Source organism: Bradysia coprophila, unplaced genomic scaffold (genome assembly GCF_014529535.1).
Source record: "Bradysia coprophila strain Holo2 unplaced genomic scaffold, BU_Bcop_v1 contig_24, whole genome shotgun sequence".
Taxonomy (NCBI): domain Eukaryota; kingdom Metazoa; phylum Arthropoda; class Insecta; order Diptera; family Sciaridae; genus Bradysia; species Bradysia coprophila.
The window spans coordinates 7199205-7224656 of NW_023503501.1; the positions used below are offsets into that span (position 1 = coordinate 7199205).

At 37.5% G+C, this 25452-nt stretch overlaps 4 protein-coding genes and 2 long non-coding RNA genes across 8 annotated transcripts in view; 3 read left to right on the top strand and 3 right to left on the bottom strand.

Moving 5' to 3' along the window:
- Positions 1-1546, bottom strand: part of LOC119077685 (pre-mRNA 3'-end-processing factor FIP1) — a 1873-nt gene extending 327 nt beyond the window's left edge. The window contains exons 1-3 of one of the 3 annotated variants that reach the window (XM_037184947.1): positions 1193-1546; positions 526-1123; positions 50-471 (exon numbers count right to left, since the gene is read on the bottom strand). In XM_037184947.1, coding sequence (XP_037040842.1) covers positions 50-471; positions 526-1123; positions 1193-1345 — 1173 coding nt within the window. In that variant the 5' untranslated portion in view covers positions 1346-1546. Of the gene's footprint in view, positions 1-49; positions 1124-1192 lie in introns of all 3 variants that reach the window. The other 2 variants (XM_037184948.1, XM_037184946.1) reach the window with 2 other exon arrangements.
- The window catches only part of LOC119077720, a 15132-nt gene extending 9657 nt beyond the window's left edge, over positions 1-5475 (top strand). Inside the window, exons 2-4 of the long non-coding RNA XR_005087851.1 lie at positions 4211-4301; positions 5111-5293; positions 5444-5475. This is a non-coding gene — a long non-coding RNA (uncharacterized LOC119077720). The remainder of the gene's footprint in view (positions 1-4210; positions 4302-5110; positions 5294-5443) is intronic.
- Positions 5476-10373: 4898 nt separating this feature from the next.
- LOC119077686 (solute carrier family 15 member 1-like) lies at positions 10374-12665 on the top strand. The gene is made up of 4 exons (XM_037184950.1): positions 10374-10539; positions 10646-10874; positions 10940-11285; positions 11347-12665. Exons 1-4 carry the CDS (start codon positions 10431-10433, stop codon positions 12094-12096), a joined length of 1434 nt encoding a protein of 477 aa, XP_037040845.1. The 5' UTR covers positions 10374-10430; the 3' UTR covers positions 12097-12665.
- Positions 12666-12779: 114 nt separating this feature from the next.
- On the bottom strand, positions 12780-13229 carry LOC119077723. Its single transcript, XR_005087854.1, has 2 exons — positions 13010-13229; positions 12780-12875 (listed from the first exon to the last, which is right to left on the bottom strand). It is a non-coding gene; the product is annotated as an uncharacterized LOC119077723 (long non-coding RNA).
- A 5580-nt stretch (positions 13230-18809) lies between these two features.
- On the top strand, positions 18810-20388 carry LOC119077711 (40S ribosomal protein S8). The gene is made up of 4 exons (XM_037184990.1): positions 18810-18925; positions 19298-19404; positions 19583-19991; positions 20236-20388. Exons 1-4 carry the CDS (start codon positions 18922-18924, stop codon positions 20343-20345), a joined length of 630 nt encoding a protein of 209 aa, XP_037040885.1. The 5' UTR covers positions 18810-18921; the 3' UTR covers positions 20346-20388.
- A 2150-nt stretch (positions 20389-22538) lies between these two features.
- On the bottom strand, positions 22539-23570 carry LOC119077710. Its single transcript, XM_037184989.1, has 3 exons — positions 23216-23570; positions 22955-23160; positions 22539-22839 (listed from the first exon to the last, which is right to left on the bottom strand). Exons 1-3 carry the CDS (start codon positions 23384-23386, stop codon positions 22557-22559), a joined length of 660 nt encoding a protein of 219 aa, XP_037040884.1. The 5' UTR covers positions 23387-23570; the 3' UTR covers positions 22539-22556.
- Positions 23571-25452: the final 1882 nt, after the last annotated feature.

Below are 25452 nucleotides of genomic sequence, written 5' to 3' on the forward strand. Positions count from 1 at the left end.
GTCCCATGCCAGTCTGTTAAACAATCACATTTCAATTGAAGAAATTTACCTCAGATTTTCCTCGGTCACGGTCTCTTTCCCTATCTCTGTCACCACGACGATCACGATCCCTGTCTCGATCTCTGTCTCTGTCGTTGCCGTGCGATGGCGGCATGACCTGACCTTGTGATGCCATCATATGATGTGGTGGAACCATTTGGCCTGGACCACTCATCGGTGGTCGCATCATTCCGACATTCATCCCTGGCGGCGGAACAACCATATGACCTGGCGTTAATTCCTTTATGCCACTAGGAACCCAACCAGGCTCTTGCTGATTCCATTGCTGCTCTTGCGTGGGTTCATATCCATAATTGTAGTTGTCTGCTTCGAAAAAGGGTTCGTTCATTGGAAAACCTGGAGGTGGCATGCCCTGCACTCGACTGTATTCACGGCGTTCGGCTGTCATAACTTGAATGACATTCTCCTTCGCTGGAATGATACTCTTGTTAACGTCATTATGACCATCACGTCGACTAGACAAACCGTTACTTCCGATCACATCAATGTGTCCTGTCGCTTTGCGGAACGGAGGCGGACCACCAGATCGTCGCATAAAACCACCTTGACCAAATCCCCCGCCTTCATTCGAGCCCGAGACTGTGCGATTCGAACCTGAATTTGAGTTGTTCAGATTGGCCGACAAACTTTGCAGACCAACGCCGCTTTCATTCAAACGCATCTGCTTTTGTCGTTCGCAGTAGGCTCTCCACGTATCTTCATTAAATCCATAATTGAAATAGTCAGTTATGTCGGCACCAGGTTTTCGCCACGGCTTTTCTTCGAGCGAATCAATGCTAAATTCATGCGCCTGTACACCCGCAATTGTACCAACCGATTCGAACTCGTCAATGCTAAATTTTCCCGGAGCTTGTTTCTGTTTATCTGCCGGTGCTGTGGAGCCCGGTGCGAGTGCACCACTTCTTTGTTTTATACTATAACTTGGACCGGACTTAATATCTCCAATCACAACGTTGATGTCATCGTCACTGTCATCCGAATCTTCCCCATTTTCGTTGTTCTCCTCTTTGAATATGGAACCGTCTTCTTGTTCTTCCATTTCATCGGCAGCATTCGATGCTTCCTAAAAACAAAACCACGGAAACAATCAGTATGCAAAATGAAATTCTCCGGCGGATATTCATGAACTCACCGCATTTTCAGGCTCCTCAGCCAACTCAGGCTTTTCATCTTCATCGACCGCATCGTCATTTTGTACTGCTAATGCATCCTTACTGTCCTGCTCTTCGGGTGGCTCTGGATTAGATCCATAGAGCCATGATTCTTCGTTCGGATCGTCAGCCATTTATTGAATTTGTTGTCCAGTTGTTTGACACCAAAGGGACCCAAAGGAACCAAAGAAAACAACAGCAAGCCCGCAACACTTTGACAAAAAAAAAATATTTATAAAATTGATGAATGCATTTCATACCCTCTCTTCGTTCAATTAATTTCTGAGGCCATCTACATGTGAAAACGTCGATTAAAACCTAAAAATTCGCTGTAATCGTTGAAATTTTGCTGCCACCCGACGTCCTATATTCTCTATCAATAAGTGACATAGATCATCTTCAAGGCCGTTTAAAATTACATCCACGTTAATGCTTAGTTTCCTCTTACCAAAAAAGTAATCCATGTGAGAGACAAAATTGAATTTTTTCAATTTTTCTTTGTTTATTTGACAGATTGCTCTCTCACGGCTCTCTCACGGAGTACTTTTTTTGAGTGGAATGGGCACTTAAAGTATAGTTTCCACTTAAAAAGAGCACTCCGTTTAGCCTCCGTCTACATGACAGTTGTAAAATGGAACAAAGGAACTGTCACGTAAACGGAGTAAAAAATTGAAATAAATTCAGTTTCCACTACGTTTGCGTGACAGTTCTTTTGTTCTATTTTACAACTGTCATGTAGACGGAGGCTAAACGAAGTGCTCTTTTTAAGTGGAAACTATACTTAAGAACTGCCAACCACGTTAAAAATAATGTCATTTGAACGAGAGACTTGGAACCGCCTATTATTCGTTCTCGTTTTTACACAAAATTTCAAACTCAATATTCGAATGGCAGCTCATTTTTGACATAAAAGTTTGTGTTAAACAAAACACAACGAAACTAATCTGAGGTTACGTTTGGTTTGAAAGTACCGTGATTTGAAGAAGCCACAGAAATCGCTAGCAGCGTCAGATCTTTGGAATGGAGAAAAGGACATTAATTTTAAATCAGTTGTTCTTCCTTTCCTGCACAATTCTCCTTCCCCTTTTGTATATCCCTCTCATTCTATGTAAAAAATTACGAAACGAAAATTTGTTTTTTTTTTCAATGTTTTTCGGCGACATAGATTAGATCATATTCAAGGCCGTTTGAACTGAAATGCCATCCACGTTAAAAAAAATCTCATACAAATGAATGAATGAACGAAACATTTAACGAAACTTAAGTGAGGTTACGTCTGAAAGTACCATATCTTGAAGATGATTTATTGCATAAATCGTTGTCAACACAGTGTGCCTCGTGCGACAAAAACTACCGCTTTGTTCTGTTCGTTTTACACATCGTTTTCTATGCATACAGCAAGGGAACTCACTCAGAGAGATGTTAATATGACGGCTGGGACGCCGTTATCTTAGCATCTCTCTGAACTCACTGCACTTACTGGTACGCATGAAACAAATAACTCCTCAAAAAAATTAGAAACATATGTTGCCTGGGTCACTTTTTTCAATAATGGATGAATCTCCCTGGAAAATGACGTAATTTTTCGTAAATTTTCAATTATAGAGAGCCTGCTCTCCCCATCAAAAAAAAATAGTCGCATCACTTCAGTATTCTTTTCACTTTAAAACTGTAAACTTTGGGGAGGTAGGTCACGCAGATCGCAATTTTACTAGATATGCAGTAACACGAGTATGTAACAAACCTTTTTCCATAAGATAAATGATAAAGTGGTACGCCTGTGCCGAGATAGAAGAGGAACATGTGAATCAAAGTTGGCTTCTATCTCGCCACAGGCTTACCAACTTATCATTTCTCTGTTTCCACATAACACGAATTAATTCACCAAAATCGAATTTCTATGACGTGGTGTATCTGCGTGACCTCCCTAAATTTTACAGCCAAATTAACGCAAATGCAGTCTGATAGAACGTTAGTGGAAGAATTATAGAATCAACATTTATACATCCATAATTTACCAAATTTATCATGCAAACGTCTATCATTCTTAAATATGACCCAACTGAGCTAATAAACAGTTTCGCTTATCAGATGGTTTAAGGTGTTGAGTGTTGACTTCATTTCATGTATTCACGTACATGTTTGTATTTGTTCTAAATTCGCAATTCGAAATGTTGACATCAATTCAGGGCCTATTTTTGGGAAATTGATTTCCTTTTGCTAAAATTTTTCGAAATTTGCCCAAATTTTCCAATGTTTGCTAAAATTTGCTAGAATTTGCCATTAGCAAATTTGGAAAATTTCGGAAAATTTTGGAAAATCTTAGCAAATGTTGGCAAATTGTGGCATATCGATTTCCCAAAAATAGGCCCTGCATCAATTAGTAAGGTTCATCTTTTCAGCAAGTTTATAATACTTTAATGGGGTACACGTTTCAAATGACTCCTTCAATTCTTGCATTACATCTCGAATGCAGTTTAAACTTATCCTTAGTTTCCTCTTACCAAAAAAGTACTCCGTGTGAGAGACAAAATTGAATATTTTCAATTTTTGCTTTGTTTATTTGACAGCTCGCTCTCTTCCGGGTCTCTCACGGAGTACTTTTTGTTGAGTGGAATGGACACTTTACTATCTATTTCTTATCAAATCAGCGCTTACAAGTCAAATGGATGAAACTAGTGTGATTGTCCATCTACCACTATAATCGTCCGTTCAAGATGTATGCATTTCAAACTTGTTACAGATGTGGGAGAAAGTACGTCACTGAGACAGTGTCTAAGGGTGTCGTTTTTTTTACAAAAATTAAAAATTAGCAACTGTTGACTCGTTCTGAATTTTGTTTTGCACACGACACAAATCTGATGTAATATTGACTCAGCCAACAGAGCTCAGACTCCAATTGAAATTTAATGTTAGTACGTACGCGACAACCAAGTCGTTCATTTTATTAATTAATTTTCAAAATTACGATTTTAAAAAGTGGTTAAATCATAAGCCAGCCCAAAAATACTTTCAGTTGAAATATGCAGTCATTTCGTCATTTTTTGCTTCGTATTGTTGTTCTCAGTGCTGCATACAATATTAATGTTGGTAGGTCTATGTTTGCTCAGCAAAATATTTTTCTGCATACGTGAGAGTGTATTGGTGAGCTATGATATGAATCGGTCGGTAGGGAAAGTAAACGGTCGAGAAGGAAAGTAACGGTTGGGAAGGAATGCACCAACACACTCTCACTATTACAGAAAAATATCTTTCAAAATACCCCAATACACACTCGATGTGTGTTTTCGCTTGGGCTTCGCCCGCGCGTGCACACACATCTTGTGTGTATTGGGGTATGTTGAAATATACTATTTATCTCCTGTAATGTCATAATATTCACAATTTGAGTGTCACGTTTAGAATCAAAATGGGCTAGATTTAAACACGTCATTCACAGAACGTACGTTTATTAACTGAAAATTTCGATAAATGGTCATTTGCGCACGGCTAACTTCGATAATTTCACATTTATTCACGGAAAACTTCGATAATTTCTCATTTATTCACTGAAAATTGACAAATTCTTGACAGTATACTAGATGTGTGTTTTATTTGTGGGGAATATGAATGAGTGACGGTGTCATGGCGTGTTTATGTTTCAGTTTGCTTTTTTAAATTTGTTTTTTATGGTGATTATGACATTACAGGAGATAAAACCTTGTTCATAACACGGTAGTAAATGGGGGTTTTGCGCACACGATGTGTTGCCAAACTCGCTTCGCTCGTATCGGCAATCTCACATCTAGTGCGCAAAACAATCCCATTTACTACCTTATTATGAAAATAGCTATAGTTTCTTTGAAGATATTCTCGACAAATAGATTTGAATAAAATAAATTTAACTTTGATTTGAATAGGAGGTGATTCTGTAGATTGTTTGCTAGTAAGTGGTCTCAACATCATTCGTTGTGTAACTCCGACGGACAACGCAGATGCTTCTGCAGTTAGTTGCCTCACCGACTGTGTCTGTATTCATGGCTTATCGGGTGCTACTTGTGATAGCGGAAAATGTCACTGTAACAACGACGCAAAGCTCAATGGTAAGCGATTAACTACTTGTTCAGGTTGAGGAGCTTAAAGAGTATGCTGATTGCTGATAAGTTTCTGTACTTTGTATACGATCCCACATAAGCATAATAGATAATAGATTCTGTTTATCCATCACAAAGTATACCCGATATTACTTATAGAAACTGCTATGGCTCAACTACGTCAAACGCAATGTACATCTGCAATTCAAGAAGTTTTACAGACGTCATTCATGACAGTACTCTGTCCTGACGGTGGAATTACTGGCACGTCTGGAACGTGCAATAATGACTGTAAATGTGGCCATGATGCAAATAGTGGTGTTTGTATCAATGAAGGGTATACGTTAGGTGATAAAAAATATAAATTGTGTTCATGTGATTACAATAATTAAAAAAATTAAAATCTGCTGAAACAACTAAATCTACTAGTAGCAACGTAGGCGTGGGATAATTTGGCACACGGTACTAAAAGAACGCATTTTTCAACTACGTAAAAGGTGAACTCGCACACGATTTTTCGATAACAAAATTTTGTAAAAGGAGTCATTAAGTCGATGGCATGGCTAAAAAGCATTTGCAGCAATAAACTTGCGTGTGCGAGTTCACCTTTTACGTAGTTTAAAAGTTCGTTCTTTTGGCACCTTTTAAGGCGTCCACTATTTTGAACGAGCACTCGTGTGCCTTTAGCCAGCCCACATGGATTTGGCTATTATTATCACAAACGAAACCCAAGATAATAAGCTGTTCATTGCTACCGCCAAAAGCACACGTTTTCGCAGCCATCGTCGAAGTATGAAAATACGAAAAAAGAAAACTGCAACGTATGAATTGGGTAAAATGTTGTCTCTACCACCTGTTACACCTGCTATTAATGTTTTGTGATACATTTGAAGTGTAATCCTTACTAATTCAACCAAACAGTCTCACACCAACATAATACAATTATGAATCCATGAATTACTCCACGAATCGATAAATAAACTGTATCTGTGCCTGTACTTATAACACGGCAATTAGCGGCTATATTCGGGGGTTCTTCAAGCATAAAATAGTGATTTCACATTAAATAAATTTGATTGAATGTGATAAAAGTGGATGGATTGAAAACGTAGAAAAAACAAAAGGGAATAACTCTATTTAAAGGAGGCCTTGTAACAATGTATACGTAATTACCGTTTGTATACACTGTCGATTGGGCTTTAGATATTTCGGGATGTAAGGCATGCAGTCCAGAAGGGCCTTATTGACCTGTTTCTGTCTCACTGAAATATTCAGTTGTTTTCGGCTGTCTTTACAGTTCATTGGAACGTTACCTGAACCTACGATTTCATGAACTGACATTTGACCCATTTGACCGTTTGCAGTAAAAAAAACCTAGAAGAGGCAAGAGACATTGATAAAGAGAAAGACAGAATTATTAAAATCACCTGCGTTTTACTGGTTTTACTCAAGTAATATCCCTAGGCAACTTCTAAAGATTTCCCCTTACTCATGGATTCCAAGCAAATTTTGTAGTGTAAACGTATTAGATCCCCTGTAATTCGTGCGGCTCTCAAGCACTCGTGAACTTAGCAAAAAGTCACGATTCGGCACATTCCAAGTTAATACGCGCATTGATCATAAACCCCAAAAACCCTCAATTTTACACCGAATAACGTTAACTGCTCTGTTGGGGTTTTAATTATTCATCGATCTACATATAACCGGACAATTTGTATATCAGTCATGTTCATAAAAGTCGTCGGACTTTATTTAGAGTTCCTCATTTCCGTGCTTTTGCCTTCTTGTTATTGTCGTTAGCTCGTTAGTCATGAAACACGTTCGTTTTATAAAAAGGAAGGGGGTTCCTGTAAACCAAACGTGTTTCATGAATGACCCCTGAATACAAATCAATGTTTACGTGGCTTGGTTTATGCGTTCGATATGGAACGGTATTCGCTCAGCGCATTTCTTTTGATAGTCTGATATTGTATTCGAGAGTCCTACCAGGAAAATGAATTACATCTGCGTGGCAACGATCCTTTTGTCAGTGGTGTTTTTGTGTGCTTCGTATCGTGATGGTGTTCGTCTAATCAATGGACTTGATGCGTTTTTTCGCTTCGATCATCACATTTTCTTTGTGGACTCTGCAACCGATCTCAGTAGTTGGTTCCCATCGGGTCGCAACACCACATTAGTGAACTTTACACCGCAGACAATTTACACTTTTGACGACCGCGCTGATAGTGACGTTCCAATAGAGATAACCAGCAAGAACACATTTCTGGTTGTTGTTGCCGACCGTATAAAAATCAGAAATGACTCGCGATTGTTGGCTCAAATTGAAGTCATTCGACAATTGGAAATGAATGTGAAAATCGGTGTGTTTTTCGCACTCAACATTACATCTTTGAACATCGTAGAGCAATGGTTCCGTTGGAGTTGGACGGCTGGCATCGTGAAAATTTTCTGCGCATTTCATTTGTATGCTCACAATAATGGGGAGCCTTCGTTCAACGTTTTCAAATACAACCCATTTGGAACATTCGAGTTGATTAATGTGACAAACATATCACTGCAACAATATTTCCCCAACAAAATCCCCAACTATTGCAAGCATCCTCTTCGATTTCAAAGGCTTCGCGAATTTGACGTGGGTATTGTGGATATCGAATCACACAATACTTTTGTTCAAGTCTTTAATGCGTCGATGTCGATTTTATATGTCAATAGTCAAAGCGAAGATCGGGGAGTCGACAGCGTGAACCAAGATCTTTCTTTTAATGAGGTGGTTGTGCAACACAGCCTAACTACACTGTATCCACATCGACAGTCACCGATTGCATTGGTATTTCCCCATTCCCAGCCTTATTCCGATTTTGTGGCATATTTACAAAATGGAACGTGGTCACTACTCCTATTCTGCGCTTCTATTGTGGTTGTCGCGTCATCGCTTTTACTGATCGTCTCGCGCTACTTGCAGCAAAAAAATGTTTTGCTCTTTCAATGCGTTGTCGACGTTATAAACCTGTTGATGAACGATAACGCCACCATCAGATACCAAAATTTGCATCGTTCAGAGATCTTTGTAGTTGTGCCATTGACCTTCACAGGTCTGATTGTGATGAACGGCATTGTGGCTGTCTTTAAAAGTTTTCTTACTTCGCCAATTTATCATCCACAAATCGACACACTAAAAGATCTGTACGCGTCCACCACTCCAATATTGGCTAGACAATTCTTTTGGAAAGATGAACTCATTCGCACATTTGAAAATATTACAAAGTATGGCGGATGGAGCGATAAAGTTCACGGCATTGGTGTGCAACGACTTGCAAATGAAATGGCAACATTCAACAATTCCATTGCTTTTATCGTGTACGACCATGAGGCACAAGTATATTTAGAGTCGCAAAAGCGATTGGCATTGGAAGCGTACCATGTCTCGAGCGAACGACCTCTAGCTGGACAGCTGATATCATACGAAATCAATTCGAAATTTCCGTTCACTGAACATATTAACGATATAGTCCATCGGTTAAACGGTGCCGGATTGGTCGACAAGTGGAGCAGAGACCACGATAAAACCTTAATGAGCTATATCTTGGAAATGAATCTCAATCTAACAAGGAACAACAGCAACAATCAGTCGGACGATAGTAATTTTTCTGTTCCGGCTGTTGTTTGGTGCGCCTGGATTGTAAGCTTCATGGTTTTCATTTGCGAAATAATTTGGGACAAGGTCAGGACTGTGAAACCGCTCATGCCACCATACTGATAATGTAAATGAAATGGTAACGTTACGAATGCGAATTGCCACATTATATTGTGAATTGTGATGGGAGTGGGTGATATTGCAATAAAATACTTCCTCATGAAAAATTGTTTCGCTATCCCGAATGTCACTTGTTGGAGCCGAAACCACACCAGCGATTTTTAATTGCTCTTTGATCAATAATTAATTATGCTGCACCTTCCATTGTTTAACGTATGCAACAAAACGGATTACAAAAGAAAATGCAGCAATTTCTTGCCGATTTTCAGCCTATTGACGAGATTTTCTTAGTCGTCCTGATTGATAATAAGCCCTGACCCTGTAACAAAGATGGAAGCATGAAGAGGATATAGCCTCGAGATAATCGTTATTCATTCATTACACATCGCATTTTTACAAATTCTAAATTCAGTTAAAAAAGGTGTAATTTATTAAAGTATTATCTAATCAATATCTGCGAGTGTAATATTAAAGAAAGAAAAAGAAGAAAATTTATTGAAAACAATAAACGTGCTGCTTGCTTGTAGGTTGAATGTTATGGAGATAAGATTAGCAGACTAATTGACTAATTGTGAAAGATCTTTGTTGAGCGCGCCATCCCTGCAAGTCTTTACATCGTCAGAATCATTTGAATTCTTCGGTTAAAAAGTATTCTTTTGAACGTATTCATACAACGCACTGCAAGGATGAGTGGCACCAACGCACTGTCTAGCACCGAAGCTGACTTTGACGTCACTCAAATAGAGGACTGAACCGATCAAAGTTGGCAATTCTTTTTCATACTATGGCTATCAAAAAAAAATTAAAAGTTGTCAACAGGTGTGTGTTTTGCCTTCTAATTGAGTGATGTCAAAGTCAGCTTCGGTGCTTGACAGTGCGTTGGTGGCACTCTTAATAGAGTATTCAAACGGGACAGTGTATCAAACAAATTTTCGCACTGTAAAAAGTTCTGGAAATTTTTCCCACAAAATGGTATTCTATTTGGCATCTGTCACTCGAAGCACTCTTGCTTGGATACTTTGTAACTATCGTTTCCGATTTTTTTACAGTACCGCTTATGCGTGAAGTGCGGGGTTTCGAACCATAATGGTAAAAGTAAAAATATCTCAAATTTCTTGAGGCGCCACTAGAAACTTTGGGTGCCACTGCCTTCGTTATCAACTCAGTGGGGTTCTAACTCGTTCTAGACATCTGCTTTTCTGTACATTTTTTCCCATTTCTGATTGGTATTTTAAATAATGCAGGAGGCCTAGTAAATGATGCTAAATCGTTGAAATTTTGATAAGATTATCACCTTCATTGTCATAATTGATTTGAATATTTTTTATTGTCAAAATAAAAGCGAAACTCTCAACAGCTAAAGGCATTAGACGGAAAGGAAACCTTCTCAATATGGAAGCAAAAGCGAATACAGAAAAGGAAAAACTTCGTGTAGCGAAAACCGCAATTTTTATTTTGTTTTGTGTTTTTTTGGAGCGATACAGTACAGGTGGAATTGCATGTGAGTTATCTTAAGTGCAACGAACTTTTTATTGCGATTGAATGGTTTCAATAAGCCATTTACCGACCTCGTCTTAGACTGACTTTATTTATTTCTCAATTTTCAGCTGTACTCTTCATGTTCTTTAATGAAAAGATTGGATACGATGAAGACGAATCAACGGCTGCTTATCATACCTATGAATTTCTATCGTACTTTTTCCCCATAGTTGGTGCAGTCATAGCCGACAGTTTGTTTGGCAGACTCCGGACAATAGTTTGCATGTGCATAATAATTGCCATAGGTTCTTTAATAACTGCCATTGGTGTTGTTGATACTCTTAACCTTCCTATAAAGTAAACAGGTCGGAGAAAATTTCGTAGAGACTTATGATGGAAGATCTCTTTTTCATAACCCTTAGTATAATCGGCTTGGTGATATTAACTTTCGGCGATGGTTGCCTTATAACATTGTTCCCTACATACGGTGCAGAGCAGTACCGATCAACCGAGATCAAAAGTATTGACTGGTTTTTTGCCTCATACTATTTCATGTTCAATTGTGGCAGCATTGCTTCAAGACTAGTCGCTCCAATTCTTCGAGAAGATGTTAAATGCTTCCGAAATGATGATTGCTATCCAGTGATTTTTGGTTTACCTGCAATTTTAATGGTTGCTGCTGCTTTATTGGTCATGGTAGGCAACAGATACTCCGAAACTAAGCAGGTCCGGGGCCACACAATACTCAATGTACTCTCTTGCATGACGGTAATTTATTGTTGGATACATGCATGACAATGGAATGACTGTTGCATTTTCGTTATTGTAGTATGCAGTCGTCAAGAAATTCAGCTCGAGGAAAACTACACAATATCAACATTGGCTCGACTATTCAAAAGATAAATATGGAAATGAGTTGGTGTCAGACACTCGTATCATACTTAAAGTAATCGTCCTCTATATTCCGATAACGGTTTTCTGGGCTCTATTTTACCAGCAAGGTTCGCGTTGGGTCTATCAGGCAACGCAAATGAATGGTGATCTTGGTTTTTACACCATCAAAGCTGATCAGTTCAATGTCGCCAATCCACTGTTTGTCATAATCTTAATTCCTCTATTCGAGCATGTTCTGTATCCACTGTTAGCTAAAGTCAGAATCCGAACCGCTTTGCAGAAAACAACATTGGGTGGGGTGTTGGGAGGAATCTCTTTTCTAATATCCGCAATCATTCAACTACAAATTGAAAGCAAATTCTTGCACATGACATGGCTGATTCCACAATATTTGTTCATGGCAATGGGTGAAATTCTGGTAGCGATATCGTTAATAAATTTCTCGTTTTCGGAAGCACCGGACAGTATGAAAACTCTTCTGCAAGCCATGTTCTATTTGTCGGCTGGAATCGGCAATCTGATCGTAGTTGTTGTTGCGGGAAGTAGGATCTTTGATTCTCAATTTTATGAGTTCATTCTGTACACCGGACTCATGTTTTTCGATATGATCCTTTTCGCGTTGTTAGCAAAGAGATACAAGTCAGAGAAAGTGCAGCGATGTGATGAAATTATCGAAAACAGTTAGTGAATGGTGTGTGTCAAAGCACCTAGCATAGTGTAGAAAACCCTAGGTAGGTTACTTTTTACTCTAATGCTTGGCAATCATGAGTGATCGTAGTGACAGCTGTCAAACAGGATACTGTTTTTCATGAAATTTTTTACAAATATTTTTACAATGCCAAAATTTGTATGATACACTCTTCAGTTTTAGTACTCTAGTCATGCTGGAAGTGTGCTGTCTAATCGCATGACCTCGAAACAGTGTAAACATGTAAAATTGCATTATGGTACACTGTCATGAATTTACACTATTTACACTATAAATGATTTACGTTATAAGCTAGTTAAGTCAAAAACGCAAAAGTTGAGGTGTTAAGTGGCAACTGTTTGTATAATTTAATATATTTTGAGTCACGAGGACAATGGTTTCGTTCAAGAACATACACTAAATATGCTCTCAATAGAGGCCAATAAAGGTTTTCTCGTGTAACTTGTTTTTCTAGAAATTTTTATTTATTTCTGAACACTAAATACTCTTAATGAAGATGTGCTTTTTACGGCTGACTTATTTGTTTCGCTTTAACTTTGATTTTGATTCTGTGAAATTGATACACTGTTTGTCAAGGACTGTTGTTGATTCCCATACATGCCTTGTTGGTTTTGGTTGCTATCAATCCGAATGTTATTTTGGATGATTTGATTTTTTTGTTGTGGTGGATTCATTTTCGATTCAAAACATTCTGGTAGTTCGAAAAGGTTTTGAAGACAAAGACATGGGGAGACAGTAGGTTGTTGAAAAAACTTCTAAATGCGAAAAAACAACAACAACAAAATGAGTACGTATTTATGTTCATCAGAGAAATGATAACGGATGGCGGAAGAAACGCCATCTGTTATCATTTCTCTGATGTTCATATGCAAATCAACGGTTTCGTTACCTTCATTATAAATCCGGTTGATGTGTGTTTAGTGAGTATAAATCCTAGAACAGCTAAAATGCACAGTGCGCTCAATTTCATTTTTGTTTCGAAATTTAATAAATAAAAAAAAATGCAAAATTGCCGATGCTCGTATTTTATACCACAGAAATGACTATACTCAGAATGATTCGAGAAGATTACGGTTACACGCTTATATGCATCTTGTAATTTAGGCCACCAGCTTTGTTTTTTTATTATTATTTTTTTATTTGAACATTTCCTCATGCAAATCACTTTTAATTATGTTTTCAGAATGTATCAGTAAAAAAAACGCTCGTTCCAGTCTAGGACATAGAAATAGAATGTATGAAGGTCGTGTAACAATTTTAAAGATGTAGATAACCAAACAGACAAACTAGACTACTGTTGCCGATTCATCTCGCCTAATCTCAAAAATCTTGCGAGATGTTGATTATCCGTCCTCGTGAGGTATAGAGTGCTATGATGAAAGAGAAAGAGATATTTTGACCAGTACCCCAAGGCAAGTTATAATAAACTGTTCTTCGGTCCTCTCGCTCTCAACGATGTTGACATTTCATACAATACGGCACATTGTTTGATATGACAACTGCCACGTACACGGAGACAATACGGACGACTCTGAGGCCACCTTAAAGCTGTAATCGCACTTACGGCGCGGCGTTTAGCTCTCCGTTTACTTTTTAACAATGAGAAGTGGGACGAGCTTCAATTGTTCGTTCGTAAATGGAGAGCTCAACGGCGTAAGTGCTGATGTTCTCCCGTTTATTTGACAATTTCAACTTAGAAAAAAATATTTTTTCTTCAAGTTGACTTCTTCCAAAGTATGTAAACACTGAAGCGGAACACAGCGGATCACAGAAAAAATACGGAGCACAAGTTTCCGTGAGGATCCGTAACGTTTTTCGCAATAGAGTGTTATGATGGAAGAGAAGAAGATAAGTACCCCAAGGCAAGTTAAAATAAACTGGTCTTCTGTCCTCTCGCTCTGATCATAACAATCTATAATGTTGTTTAGTTTGGATATCAGAGCCGAAGGTTAGACATTTAGTTTGAGACTTGCGTCACAGCGCATTACTAACATGGTAAACTGATTGCAATGAAAATAATAATTAAAATGATGTGGAATTGTAATCCGAAAGTGGAAATACACGCCGAACTGAAATAACAGACGCAGTTGAATAAATACTCAATGAAAAGAGTGTTATATACTTTTATCAATGGCTCAGTAATTACCTCACTGATTGGTTCACTTACCTGCATTGTGATGGTATTGGGATAAGAAAGAAGAAACAATAAAAAAGGGAGCGGTAAAGTTGATCCTTAAGTGCTGACATTAGTAGTTTTATGACGAAATGTACTAGGAAAATGTTGTTTGGAAACTAAAGCTCAGGTGTAACAGATTTTTGTATAATTCCGTTACATTTCGTCATGTTAAATTACTGATGTCAGCGATCAAGGCAGTTTTACAGCAAAACCACCCAAAGATTGTTTACAAAATTAGGAGGCCAAAAATCTGACAGCGTTTGCTTGCTCATTACACTGTATTTATACACTGCTAAAATAATTAAATTTGAACGAAGACAATGTTCTATTTTTGACCTCCTAATTTTGTAAGCAATGTGTGTGGTTGCTAGAGTCCTATCTTGCAACGATCTACTTTTATGTGAGCTTTGAAATTTCATGGAAAAAGAAGTTGTTGCACCAATGTTGCAATGCACCATACAGGCCCTGAAAATATATTAGAATTCCGCAAATACCTTTAACATCGGAGCTTCAACTTCCAAACAGCCTTTTACTCTGGCTATAAACATACTATATATAGTTGTTTAAAGCACTCTCGTGCTTTGACTTGTTCGAAAAGCAAGTGATATAATCTGCTATTTTACCTATCTGCTGAAACAGGGCATATTATTGGCAATTTTATTTACTGAAACTGATTTCAAATTTACTGATAATCCTTCTCATGGGCATGGGCATAAGAGGACGTACTAGTTTACCCTGAAAACCAAATAGTTTATATAGACTGTTATGCTTGATTTCCTCTTACGCCGTTTACGCTCGTTTAGCTAAACCACGCCTCTTTTTTATTGTTTAAAGAGTGCATGGAGTGCAAACGAAGCGTAAACGGCGTAAGAGGGAATCAAGCATTAAGTAGTCTAGTCGATAAGGGCAAACGTTTAGAGGGATTTTTTTGAAAGTGGACCAGGCTCCGTCGGAGCTATTTTTTCGCGGCGGTTTGTTCATATGCCCAGATAGCCCTTGGTCCCAATAGTCCAAAACCGCAGTCGTTTAATTTTCATGTTTGCGTCTTGGCTGGTGGTGAAGGTGCAAAAGTCGAAAAAGGGTGTTTTTTATACGTGATTTACTGCCGCTGCAGACGATGGACACACATGTGTGGCGGCTCGTTGGATAGGTACTGTCCAGGAGACCCGGGGCAAAGACAGATATCAAATGTGTACTCAAGCTCTATTCAAAAATAACAAAAAGTATGTATCAGTCAAAGGCCGGAAATTTTGATGAGCTTTATTAGGTGATATTTTGTACCTGGTGACTGTTGTTGTACAGATCAGTGGTTGCCCTGATAGAGGCTTAACCCTGCTCTACAATTATACCTCAATTGCCATGGAAGTGAAAGGTTTCAGGATACTTTTTTGGGTATAAAGCCAATGTCTTCCTACACTCGAAAGCAAAATGTTGATTTTAGAAAAATACACGAATTATGCTGTTTTTGATGTCTGCATCCAATGATCTAACCATAAACATTCTCCAGGTGCGAGATATCACCTTTTGAAGTTCATCAAAATTTACGGCCTTTGACTGACACAATATTTTTGTTATTTTCGAACAATCCATACGCTAAATAAATAAATAGTAGAAATTTGTTTCATTTTCCTATTGGAAAAATTCCCACTTCCACGTTGGAATTTCTCCATAATTTCCAAGTAAATTCCGTGGAAAAATGTTTAGAAATTGCAACGAAGTTCCAATATTGGTTGCACTGTTACACATGTATTAGTTGTAAACACAATTGAACGTATAATGCTTCATTGGTAAACACTATACTGTAAACGGCTCAATTTTTTTTTAATCAGATTTTCTTTACCACACGATTAATAAAATCATATTGTGCATAATGTGTTCATGAACTATTTTGCAAAAAGTTCTTTTTTATACACGATATCAGCACGATATAAATTAGCAAAGTTGACGAGAAGCCAATCAAAATATTGAATTTGTTGTTAAACTGTCATTTTGACTTTGAGGGTTATGTAACACTACCAGTGGAAAGTACCCACCCACATCAAAATTATGTTCCTGTTTTTACCATCAGTAGTGGTGTCTTCTGAATGTATAGTACACCAATCGATTGTAGTTGCTGAAAAAATTGTCAATCGGATAAAAGCATCTAATCCGAACGATAATAAATCCTTAGTAGGTGTCGATGTATAGTGACAATCAAAGTCAAATGTAACATGAAAGTTTAGCTCACCCAAAGAACCGTGTTGAAACATTAGGGTCTATTCTTTGTGATAAAATGGACTGTTGCAGTGAGAAAAATGTACATTGGGTGGCCGAGTACGCTAAGTCGTTAGGCTAGTGATATGTGCACCGTGGGTTCGATCCCACGACGCGTCAAAGACGATATAAATTATAATCGTGTATTCAATAACAAAAGTTCAAAAGTTACAAAATACGAGTTATCGTATTTTTTGTCGGACTGGTCGGTTGATAAAAAAAAAAGCAAAATTGCATTTCAAAGTTAATACAGACATCAACACAATCAATAACAAAAGTTTAAAAGTAACAAAATACGAATTATCGTATTTTTGTCGGACTGGTCGGTTGATAAAAACAAAAAACCAAATTACAGTTCAATTTTACCGACATTAGCACGTTCAAAGTTTAAAATTTGAAAAAATTCGAATGAAATTGAATGACTGGAATGTTGACTGAAAACATTTGAAAATAATAGATTAATTCATAACCAATAGAAAAAAAACCTAAAACGTCGTCCTGCACTTAGTAGTTCTGAAGCTGTTCTTATGAGGCAGTTACTTAGGTCTAAAATCTGGTGATTTTCGGTAATAGTCTTTCATTTTGTTTGCACATTTCCTGCGATCCTGCGATCGTATTCGATTTTTTACAAATTCTCGGGCGGTTCTACTAATTTGTTGTTGTCGCTTACGTTCAATGTTCATTCTGAAATCATTTGAACGAATGAACAATTTCAGAAGTTGCACGGTCAGACACATTTACATGCTATTTTCACTCATTATGCGCTTTACAATTACGTTTTATAATTACCTGGTAAAATAGCCTTTTAATGTTACGTGGAACGCTTGTAAATCAATAACTTATAAATGGAAGAACCAACTCGAGCTTACAGAAAAAAATATTTTTTTTCAAATGAGCTATTGAATGCGCGGCATACTTAGTTTATGCGATTGAATTAAATACAAAATGTAAATGTGTGAGTGTGAGTTGTATATGATGCAGCTCGGACAATAGTGACCGTTTTCCAACATTGGATTTTTTCCAACATTATTTCTACTAGGGTGTAAGATATCTATGCTTGCCCCGGTTCTCCTGGACAGTAACTATCTAACGAGCCGCCACACTTGTGTGTCCATTGTCTGTAGCGGCAGTAAATCACGTATAAAAACACCCTTTTTTCGACTTTTGCACCTTCACCACCAGCCAAGACGCAAACATGAAAATTAAACGACTGCGGTTTTGGACTATTGGGACCAAGGATTATCTGGGCATATGAACAAACCGTCGCAAAAAAATAGCTCCGACGGAGCCTGGTCCACTTTCAAAAAAATCCCTCTTACCAAAACCAGTTGCTCAAACAGCACTTAAAATTCTTCTAAACTTTTTCTAACAAGAAGAAAAAAAAAAGGTTTCCTAAAAATTTATGTCTCTTCTTGTTACAATACTTTTAGAAGTATTTTAAGTGCTGTTTGAGCAACTAATTTTGGTAAACGTTTGCCCTTATCGACTAGACCATTCCACTCAACAAAAAGTACTCCGTGAGAGAGCGAACTGTCAAATAAACAAAAGAAAAATTCAAAAAAATTCAATTTTGTCTCTCACACGGAGTACTTTTTTAGCAAGAGGAAACTAAGCATTATGATCAGAGCGAAGTACACGGAATGAAGACGGACGACTTCGAGGCCACCTTTAAGTATGGTTTCCACTCAACAAAAAGTACTCCTTGATAGAGGCGTGAGAGAGTAAGCTGTCAAGTAAACAAAACAAAAATTGAAAGAATTCTAACACGGAGTACTTTTTTGGTAAGTGAAAATCAATCATTACGTTGGTTTCAGGATCAGAGTCATCCGTTTTCATTCCGTGTACGTATCTCCGTGTACGTGACAGTTGTAAAAATTCAAACAATATGCTCTATTGTATGAAATGCCAACTGTCATGTACTGTTTTTAACATTCAAAAGTATCGACACAAATCGATATTTTTAATGTTAAAAACTGTACACGGAAACAAAAACGGATAACTGTTAATTCAGACTTAGCACCTCAATTCTCATGCGTTCGTAATACCTAATATTTGTAACTTTAAGTCTTCAGTCAAGTTCTTAAAAAATTGACGAAACGTTAAATGCTCACTTATAAGGAAGCGTTGGAAATTATTTTTTGGTTCATTTGTTTTACACGAACCGTAGGCGTCAATAGAAACTAATTAAAAATTTCAATGAACTACACTACTCCCACCACTACACTCACTACATCTAGTTTTCATTTTAGTTAGTAAAATATTAAACGCACTCACCGCCTCATGCTAACAAATTTTTGTTTTTCGTTGAATACATTCGACAAACGTCACCGCGACATCCGTTTACTCTTTCTCTATTTGTACTCTTTTGTAAAATGGGTAGGTTGCGATTTTAGTGAAACTTTTATCTTAAATCATCTGCCTTAAATTTAACAAATTTAAAGTTAAATTTAATCAAAATTGCTTTGCCGCTGTCGGTTCTATCGAATGTAGAAAGTATTTTCCCGATCGAATCGTAAAATTCCATTTTATTTGCGATAACTTAAATTTCGGCTGTCGTATCGTCTGTTTTGTTTTTTGACAATCTTTGACAATTTTTGTTTCAAACTACGACGAACAATGCTTTCGTACAAACGATTCACGTGAATTAAAAATGTGCGGAATTCACCAGCGGCAGCGCAATTTATCCGATAAAACATTGGTGTAATTGATAAAATTAGTGAAGTTTTATAACCTCAAACTTGTTTGCAGGTATCAGCCGTGATCCGTTCCATAAGCGACGAGCAACCGGAGGTAAGAGGAAACTTACCCGCAAGAAGCGAAAGTTCGAATTAGGTCGCCCAGCCGCCAATACAAAGGTACGTCCGGCATTTGATTGAATATTTTCGAAGTTGTAATCCAATGATGAGAAAATTTTGCGTGTCAGCAGAGTTGTTACAATGACGATAAAACTCAATGCGCATACTGACACTTCCGCTATATCTTGTCACCGTTGCACATTGTCCAAATTAACCAATCGTTTCGCATCCATTACAGATCGGAGTACACCGTGTCCATGATGTGCGTACCCGCGGTGGAAACAAGAAATACCGTGCTCTTCGTTTAGACACCGGTAACTTTGCGTGGGCATCAGAAGGCACAGCTCGCAAGACACGTATCATCGATGTCGTCTACAATGCATCCAACAATGAATTGGTGCGAACAAAAACATTGGTGAAAAACGCCATTGTTTTGATCGATGCCACACCATTCCGGCAATGGTATGAAAGTCATTACATCCTACCATTGGGACGTAAGCGTGATGTTAAGAACAAGGACGGCGAAGAAAACGATGTGCTGACCAAGAAGCGAACCCAGAAGCAAATGACCAAGTATCTTGCACGTCAAAAGTATGCTAAGGTCGAGCCACATTTGGAGGAACAATTCTCGCAGGGTCGTCTTCTAGGTGAGTTAAATCTTAAGTTTTCATTTGGTTCCAATGTCTTTTGCTGTTGTTGCTTTTTAAATGATGATCCACACTCGGCGATTCACATAATTTTTGGTCTAATCTCGTTCTGAGATGAAGCCATACGTGAAATATGATCATGCTGTCATAGTTACTCTGATAATTTCGATCCAATCAACCGCATGGATAGCACATTGAACTTTGCCATTTTATTGATTTTTCCCAATTTTCTTGTGCATTGCAGCCTGTGTTTCATCCCGACCTGGACAGAGTGGACGTGCTGACGGTTACATTTTGGAGGGCAAAGAATATGATTTCTATCATAGAAAGATTAAGTCTAAGAAGACAAAATAAATGTAATACACAAATCGTAATCAATAAATCGATGATTACCGAATTGCCAGAGTTGAATTTTTCTATTAATTGAAACCCAAGCTTCGATCGGTGAGTACCCACAGAATTACTTCGTTTAAAAAGTGGACTTACGGTAAGGAAAATATCTAATGAAGTCGCTGATTTGTCGGTAACGTTTAAACATTGTAAATGACGTTCTGGGTCCGGGCAAGTTTAGTTGTCACGGGTGACTACTTACATACAATAAAAGCGTTTATCGATGGCTATGTATACCAAATCCATAACATTGCAATCTGCGAAAATCTTATCCGATTTTGAATATCATAACTGTGGGTTCGAGTTAGAAGATGGGCATATTTTGGTCAGTATATCCTGAAGTAGTTTGTCGAGCACCTGTCGAATTCCATAGCATGTCCCGTGATAAACGAAATTTCGTTTTGAAATAGATGAAGGCTACCGGACTTCTCTTAGTCTTCATGGAACACTATCCTATTAGTGAACCGAATACAAAAAAAAAAAACTAAGATGCTCTAAGAGAAGTGTTTGATAAGTTATTTGATTTTAAATTTTGTTAGTCACTTGTGAAATGGGGCGGAAATACAAATACGGACCTGGAAAAAGTTCGCACAGACCACAAAATACGCTGGTATCTTAAGAATTTTTTGTCGATGCCAGTTTCTCAAAGAAATACCAAATATACTTAATATTACGTAACATTGAAGCACGTGCTCAAAATACGAGATCATCGTGAACTCGATACCGAAGCTATTTTCTCACACTCGCCAAACCATGAAAACACTGAATATCACGCGTCAAAAGTTATCGGAAACCACACTTTTTTAGTTCTCTCTCAGCAGACCTTGCAAACAGTTCTAGGGATCCAGGTGATGTTTTACTTAATGGTGGAGTTTGTTTATGTTATTCGTCGAAGAGAGAAATTTGATACGAAGGCGGAGCTTACTCTCCGTATCAACGAGTAGTGTGATGCACATCGAACAATCAACTCGTTCGGCTTTATATCGCGTATTTTCGGTTTCGTTTTTATTCTAATTCTTCTATACATTCAAGTTCAACCTTGAATTATATTTGGTTTTGTTGTTTGTGTATAGATTGTGGATTTGAGCACTACTTCACAGCATCGTCTTCGACTTCGTCTCGACGAAACATACATACTTATGCAAAAATTATTCTCTCGGTATACGAATTCACACGTATACTGTAATTTCGTGGTTTCAATCCAAGTGATGCAAATAACTATTAACTGGTGCTTCACAAAATACGAGATGACCAGTAAAAGACACTTCTTCTATGAGAAAGGAACTTCGGTATCGTGATCCCGATGATCAAGTATTTTGTGCCGAAGTGCCGCACAAAATACGAGATGACCAGTAAAATATTGTTTTTAATACAAAAAACTGATATCGACAGGTACCACCGTTTTTTGTGGTCTGTACGAACTTCAACCACATAAATACAGAACAGAAAGGTGTATCAATGGAACAAAAATTGATTAGTGTCGGATTGTGGTCGTCAACTAATATGTTCGAAGTGGGAAAGTAGTACCTGAGAGTTCATGTCTGTAAATCGAATATTAATGCTAGAACGACATAAAATCTCAAATGTCCTGTACTTCCGTAATTTCACACTAGAGCTACGCATATGTTTTTGTATTTGTAATTTTGAAACTGAAATAAATGAAATGAAATGAAATGAAATGATTTGCATAAGGAGACTCAATGAACATTTTAAACAAAAGAATTTAAAATTTTCACTAAGTCCCTCATCTAAATTGCGGCCGTGTACGCTCGTGGTATTTTAGTCGACACGAAAAAGAATAGCCAACTCTCGATATGATTTAAGCCCACTATTTGACTTGGCTCATAGTTATCTTTGGTGCTAGAGAGAGCATTGGATCTCTTCTTTCATATCCATGCATTTTACGGACATCGTATGGTATTGACGCAAAAACTCTCTTCAGTTTTCGAGAATTGTTCCTGTTGTCACTGAAAATTCTTAGGTATAATTTTTCAGAGATATCAGAGACAATAGCAGTCCAGTAGAATTGAAAGTTGATTTACAACAATTTCCTGCAAATCTCCAAAAACTTATTTATGAAATCAACAGTCGGTTTTAAAATTATCGAGGGTCTAAAACTGTTCTGTTGGACTATACGCTTAACCATCCCAGACGTTAAAAATACAGGTTAAAATTTCACATAAAATTTAATGGATTCGAATACGTTCCCAGTGCTAACTCAATCAATGAAAAACTGCAACCGGGATACTCCATCGGGCATAATATTTTATTTCTCCCTTTCCGATGGGCCTGGTCATACTCTCGTATGGTATTGTGCTCGAATGATAGTACCTTCGTTGTTGGTAATGTGAACACGGTACGCACCAACTCCTCCACCATATTTGATCCTTTGCTGTTAAAATATTGCGTGCTCTCGCACAGAGCTCGTAAAATGCATTGTCTTCCATTGTATCCCATGCTGTGTGAAGAAAAGAATACGTTTCAACTTAGATTTCCTCACCGACAAACGTGAAGTACCGCGTGTACCGTTATGAGACTGATTAAGTCAGAAAACTCTGACAAATAATACTCACTTATCAATTGCGACCTCTAATTTATTGTACAGTTCTCGCCGATGTCGCCGAAGAATTTCAGGCTTCGGTTTGTGCTTAGTTAGATGTTGATGGTTTATGACAAACGTTTCATTCGGAAGTTCATAAGCGACACCGTAATTCAGCGCCCAACTTATGTAAATATAATTTGGATTGCCAATGTAGCCAAATGTTCCACAAAACGCCACCTAATGAACTGATGATTAGCTGGTGAAGTTAGACAATCACTTCGAAAATACGCACCGAGAACGATGAACCTTCCGGGAAGGCCATATATCTTTTTCGTCTTGACAGTTTTTTCAGTCCATCGCCGGAAGTGTTAACACTTCGCCTATTTTCTTCCAGTGTTGTTCCTGTACAAAATCCGAACAAGCATCCAATGGTGATTATGAACAGAATCAGATTTCTATTCATTTCAAAAAGAGTAAGAAATGTACAGCGGATGATCTGCAAGAGTCTGTGTAGAGTGTGTTGTAGGTGTGATATCTGTACCTACAGTTTTGAAATTCTTATTCACAATTCGAGAACTAAAAGAACAAAAAATAGACCATGATGGAAGAGGTACAATTGACCTGGACAAATAATATGTATCAGTACGATGTCGTTTTTCTTTTCTTTTTTCAATTTCAAATCATCTTTCACAGACGGCAAGCACATCAGCAGTATTAACGGGTCTATTACTTCTTTTGATCTTAGAATATTCAAGACATTGGATTCGAAATCTTTTACTTCTTTTGTATTAACACATGCATTTTGCTATAAGATCAAAGTGTTTCAAGAGATCGTCGTCTATTTTTGTTGTGGGTTTTCAATAGCAGATGAAACTGAATATCACAACAAGTGCATTCCATTTTCTTACAAAAAACGTCTAGGTATAGTTAGAACATTTTTAGAAACAAACTGAAAAGACTCGCTCATTTGCGTCGAAAAGGTGTATATTGACCAATGTAATTTGAACATGGTTCACGAAACGATGTGTGATTTTTCTCTTTTGATTCTTCCTTTTTGGAACGAAACTGTTCTCCAGTTATTTATGAAACTTGTTACAATGAAATTGTAATTTTGATATAATTATGTGTAAATGAGAACGATTTAACAGTTCTTCAATCTTTAAAAAAAAAACTTCCGCAAGCAAATTTTTATGTGGTTAAGTAATGTACATCTACCGTTATAGGCAAACACTCAATGAATTTAGAATTTGTATGCTTCATGCTTCAACCAACAATATTAAACGAGGTCTAGGTGAAATTCAGATTAAAATGATGTGTTTAGTAGGATTGTTATTCCATGTATTCTTAAGAGTGTCTCCATTTCCGATCAAACAAAGGAAACGAAGAAAGTCACGTTTTTGGTATAACTCAAGCCCATAACCATCATGGCCGAACCAGGATTCCTGATATGAATAGAGTCGACCTAGTAGAGTCCACTCTTTACATTGAATCAATCCAAAAAATAGTTGCGGTTTTGCTTAAGTCGGAGTGAATTTCTCTAAAAAATCTTTCGAGTTTTAAATCTAAACATAAAATCAGGTGTTCGTTAATCAACAACTAAATATGTTGGAATTCGCTTAGCCAACAATAAATGCAGAGGGACCAAGACCCATCAGGATTTTTTTCTCGAGAATTTTCAAGAATTACGAGATTTTTTTTCACTTTATGAGCTTAGCCGGTTCTTTCAGAACCTTGGAATTTTCGAGAATTTTTGAATTTTAGAATTTCGAGTAAGGAAACCTGAACGTGATTGGTTTAATTTTAACTTGACCCGAATTAACCTGAAATCTGTTTCGACGCGAAAAATAATGATCTCCGCAATAACCTGACCTGACAAGTCTTCAGGTTACTTGATTTTCTATGTAAAGTTTTACTATTTTCCTTTTTAAATTTCGAATTAAAATTACGACAAGTCAGGTTAGATCAGGTCAAGTGTAAATCAGGCTCAGGTTATTTTTAATGGGAAACCTAAACGATTTGAACACCACAGAAAACACTTTCACTGGCAATCAGCTACAGACAAAATTTTCACGGAAACCCAGTCACAGAAAAATTCTTGCTGTAAAACCTTCTGCAGGACGCAAACACAAAGAGGAAATCCACAGATCATTGGTTATAGACTGCAAGTTAGAATAACAGTTTATGATTAATCCCTTTCTTCGGTCAAATAAAAAAATCAGGTCAAAATCGACCTGTTCCGAGTCTTAGTTTCAAGAATTTTGCTTTTAAAGAATTTCAAAAATCAATTTCACGAAAATATGCACTAGTGTATACCCTTTCAGAACCAGCTTTTCCTCCATGTCTTCCTTCCCATTCTCCTAGCTATTCTCATCCGATAATAAAATAGGTCAGAGAGTGAAACAGACGAAAATTTTCCGTTGGGAACCTTTGCAGACATGAAAAACGTTGGTTACAGAGCAGGGATAAATTGTAACTCCATCGCCATCCAACTTTCCATTTTCTCCCACTTGTTTCACAAATCACCTACTC

Bases quoted from the DNA above. Each gene is read 5' to 3' on its own strand.
- LOC119077686 (XM_037184950.1), top strand. From the start codon at position 10,431: ATGGAAGCAAAAGCGAATACAGAAAAGGAAAAACTTCGTGTAGCGAAA. The intron at 10,540-10,645 runs GTGAGTTATCTT...CTCAATTTTCAG, and splicing joins CAGTACAGGTGGAATTGCAT to CTGTACTCTTCATGTTCTTT. The intron at 11,286-11,346 runs GTAATTTATTGT...TCGTTATTGTAG, and splicing joins ATGTACTCTCTTGCATGACG to TATGCAGTCGTCAAGAAATT.
- LOC119077711 (XM_037184990.1), top strand. The intron at 19,405-19,582 runs GTACGTCCGGCA...CATCCATTACAG, and splicing joins GCCCAGCCGCCAATACAAAG to ATCGGAGTACACCGTGTCCA. The intron at 19,992-20,235 runs GTGAGTTAAATC...TGTGCATTGCAG, and splicing joins CTCGCAGGGTCGTCTTCTAG to CCTGTGTTTCATCCCGACCT.
- LOC119077710 (XM_037184989.1), bottom strand. From the start codon at position 23,386: ATGAATAGAAATCTGATTCTGTTCATAATCACCATTGGATGCTTGTTC. The intron at 23,161-23,215 runs GTGCGTATTTTC...TCAGTTCATTAG, and splicing joins CGGAAGGTTCATCGTTCTCG to GTGGCGTTTTGTGGAACATT. The intron at 22,840-22,954 runs GTGAGTATTATT...TTCTTCACACAG, and splicing joins TTAGAGGTCGCAATTGATAA to CATGGGATACAATGGAAGAC.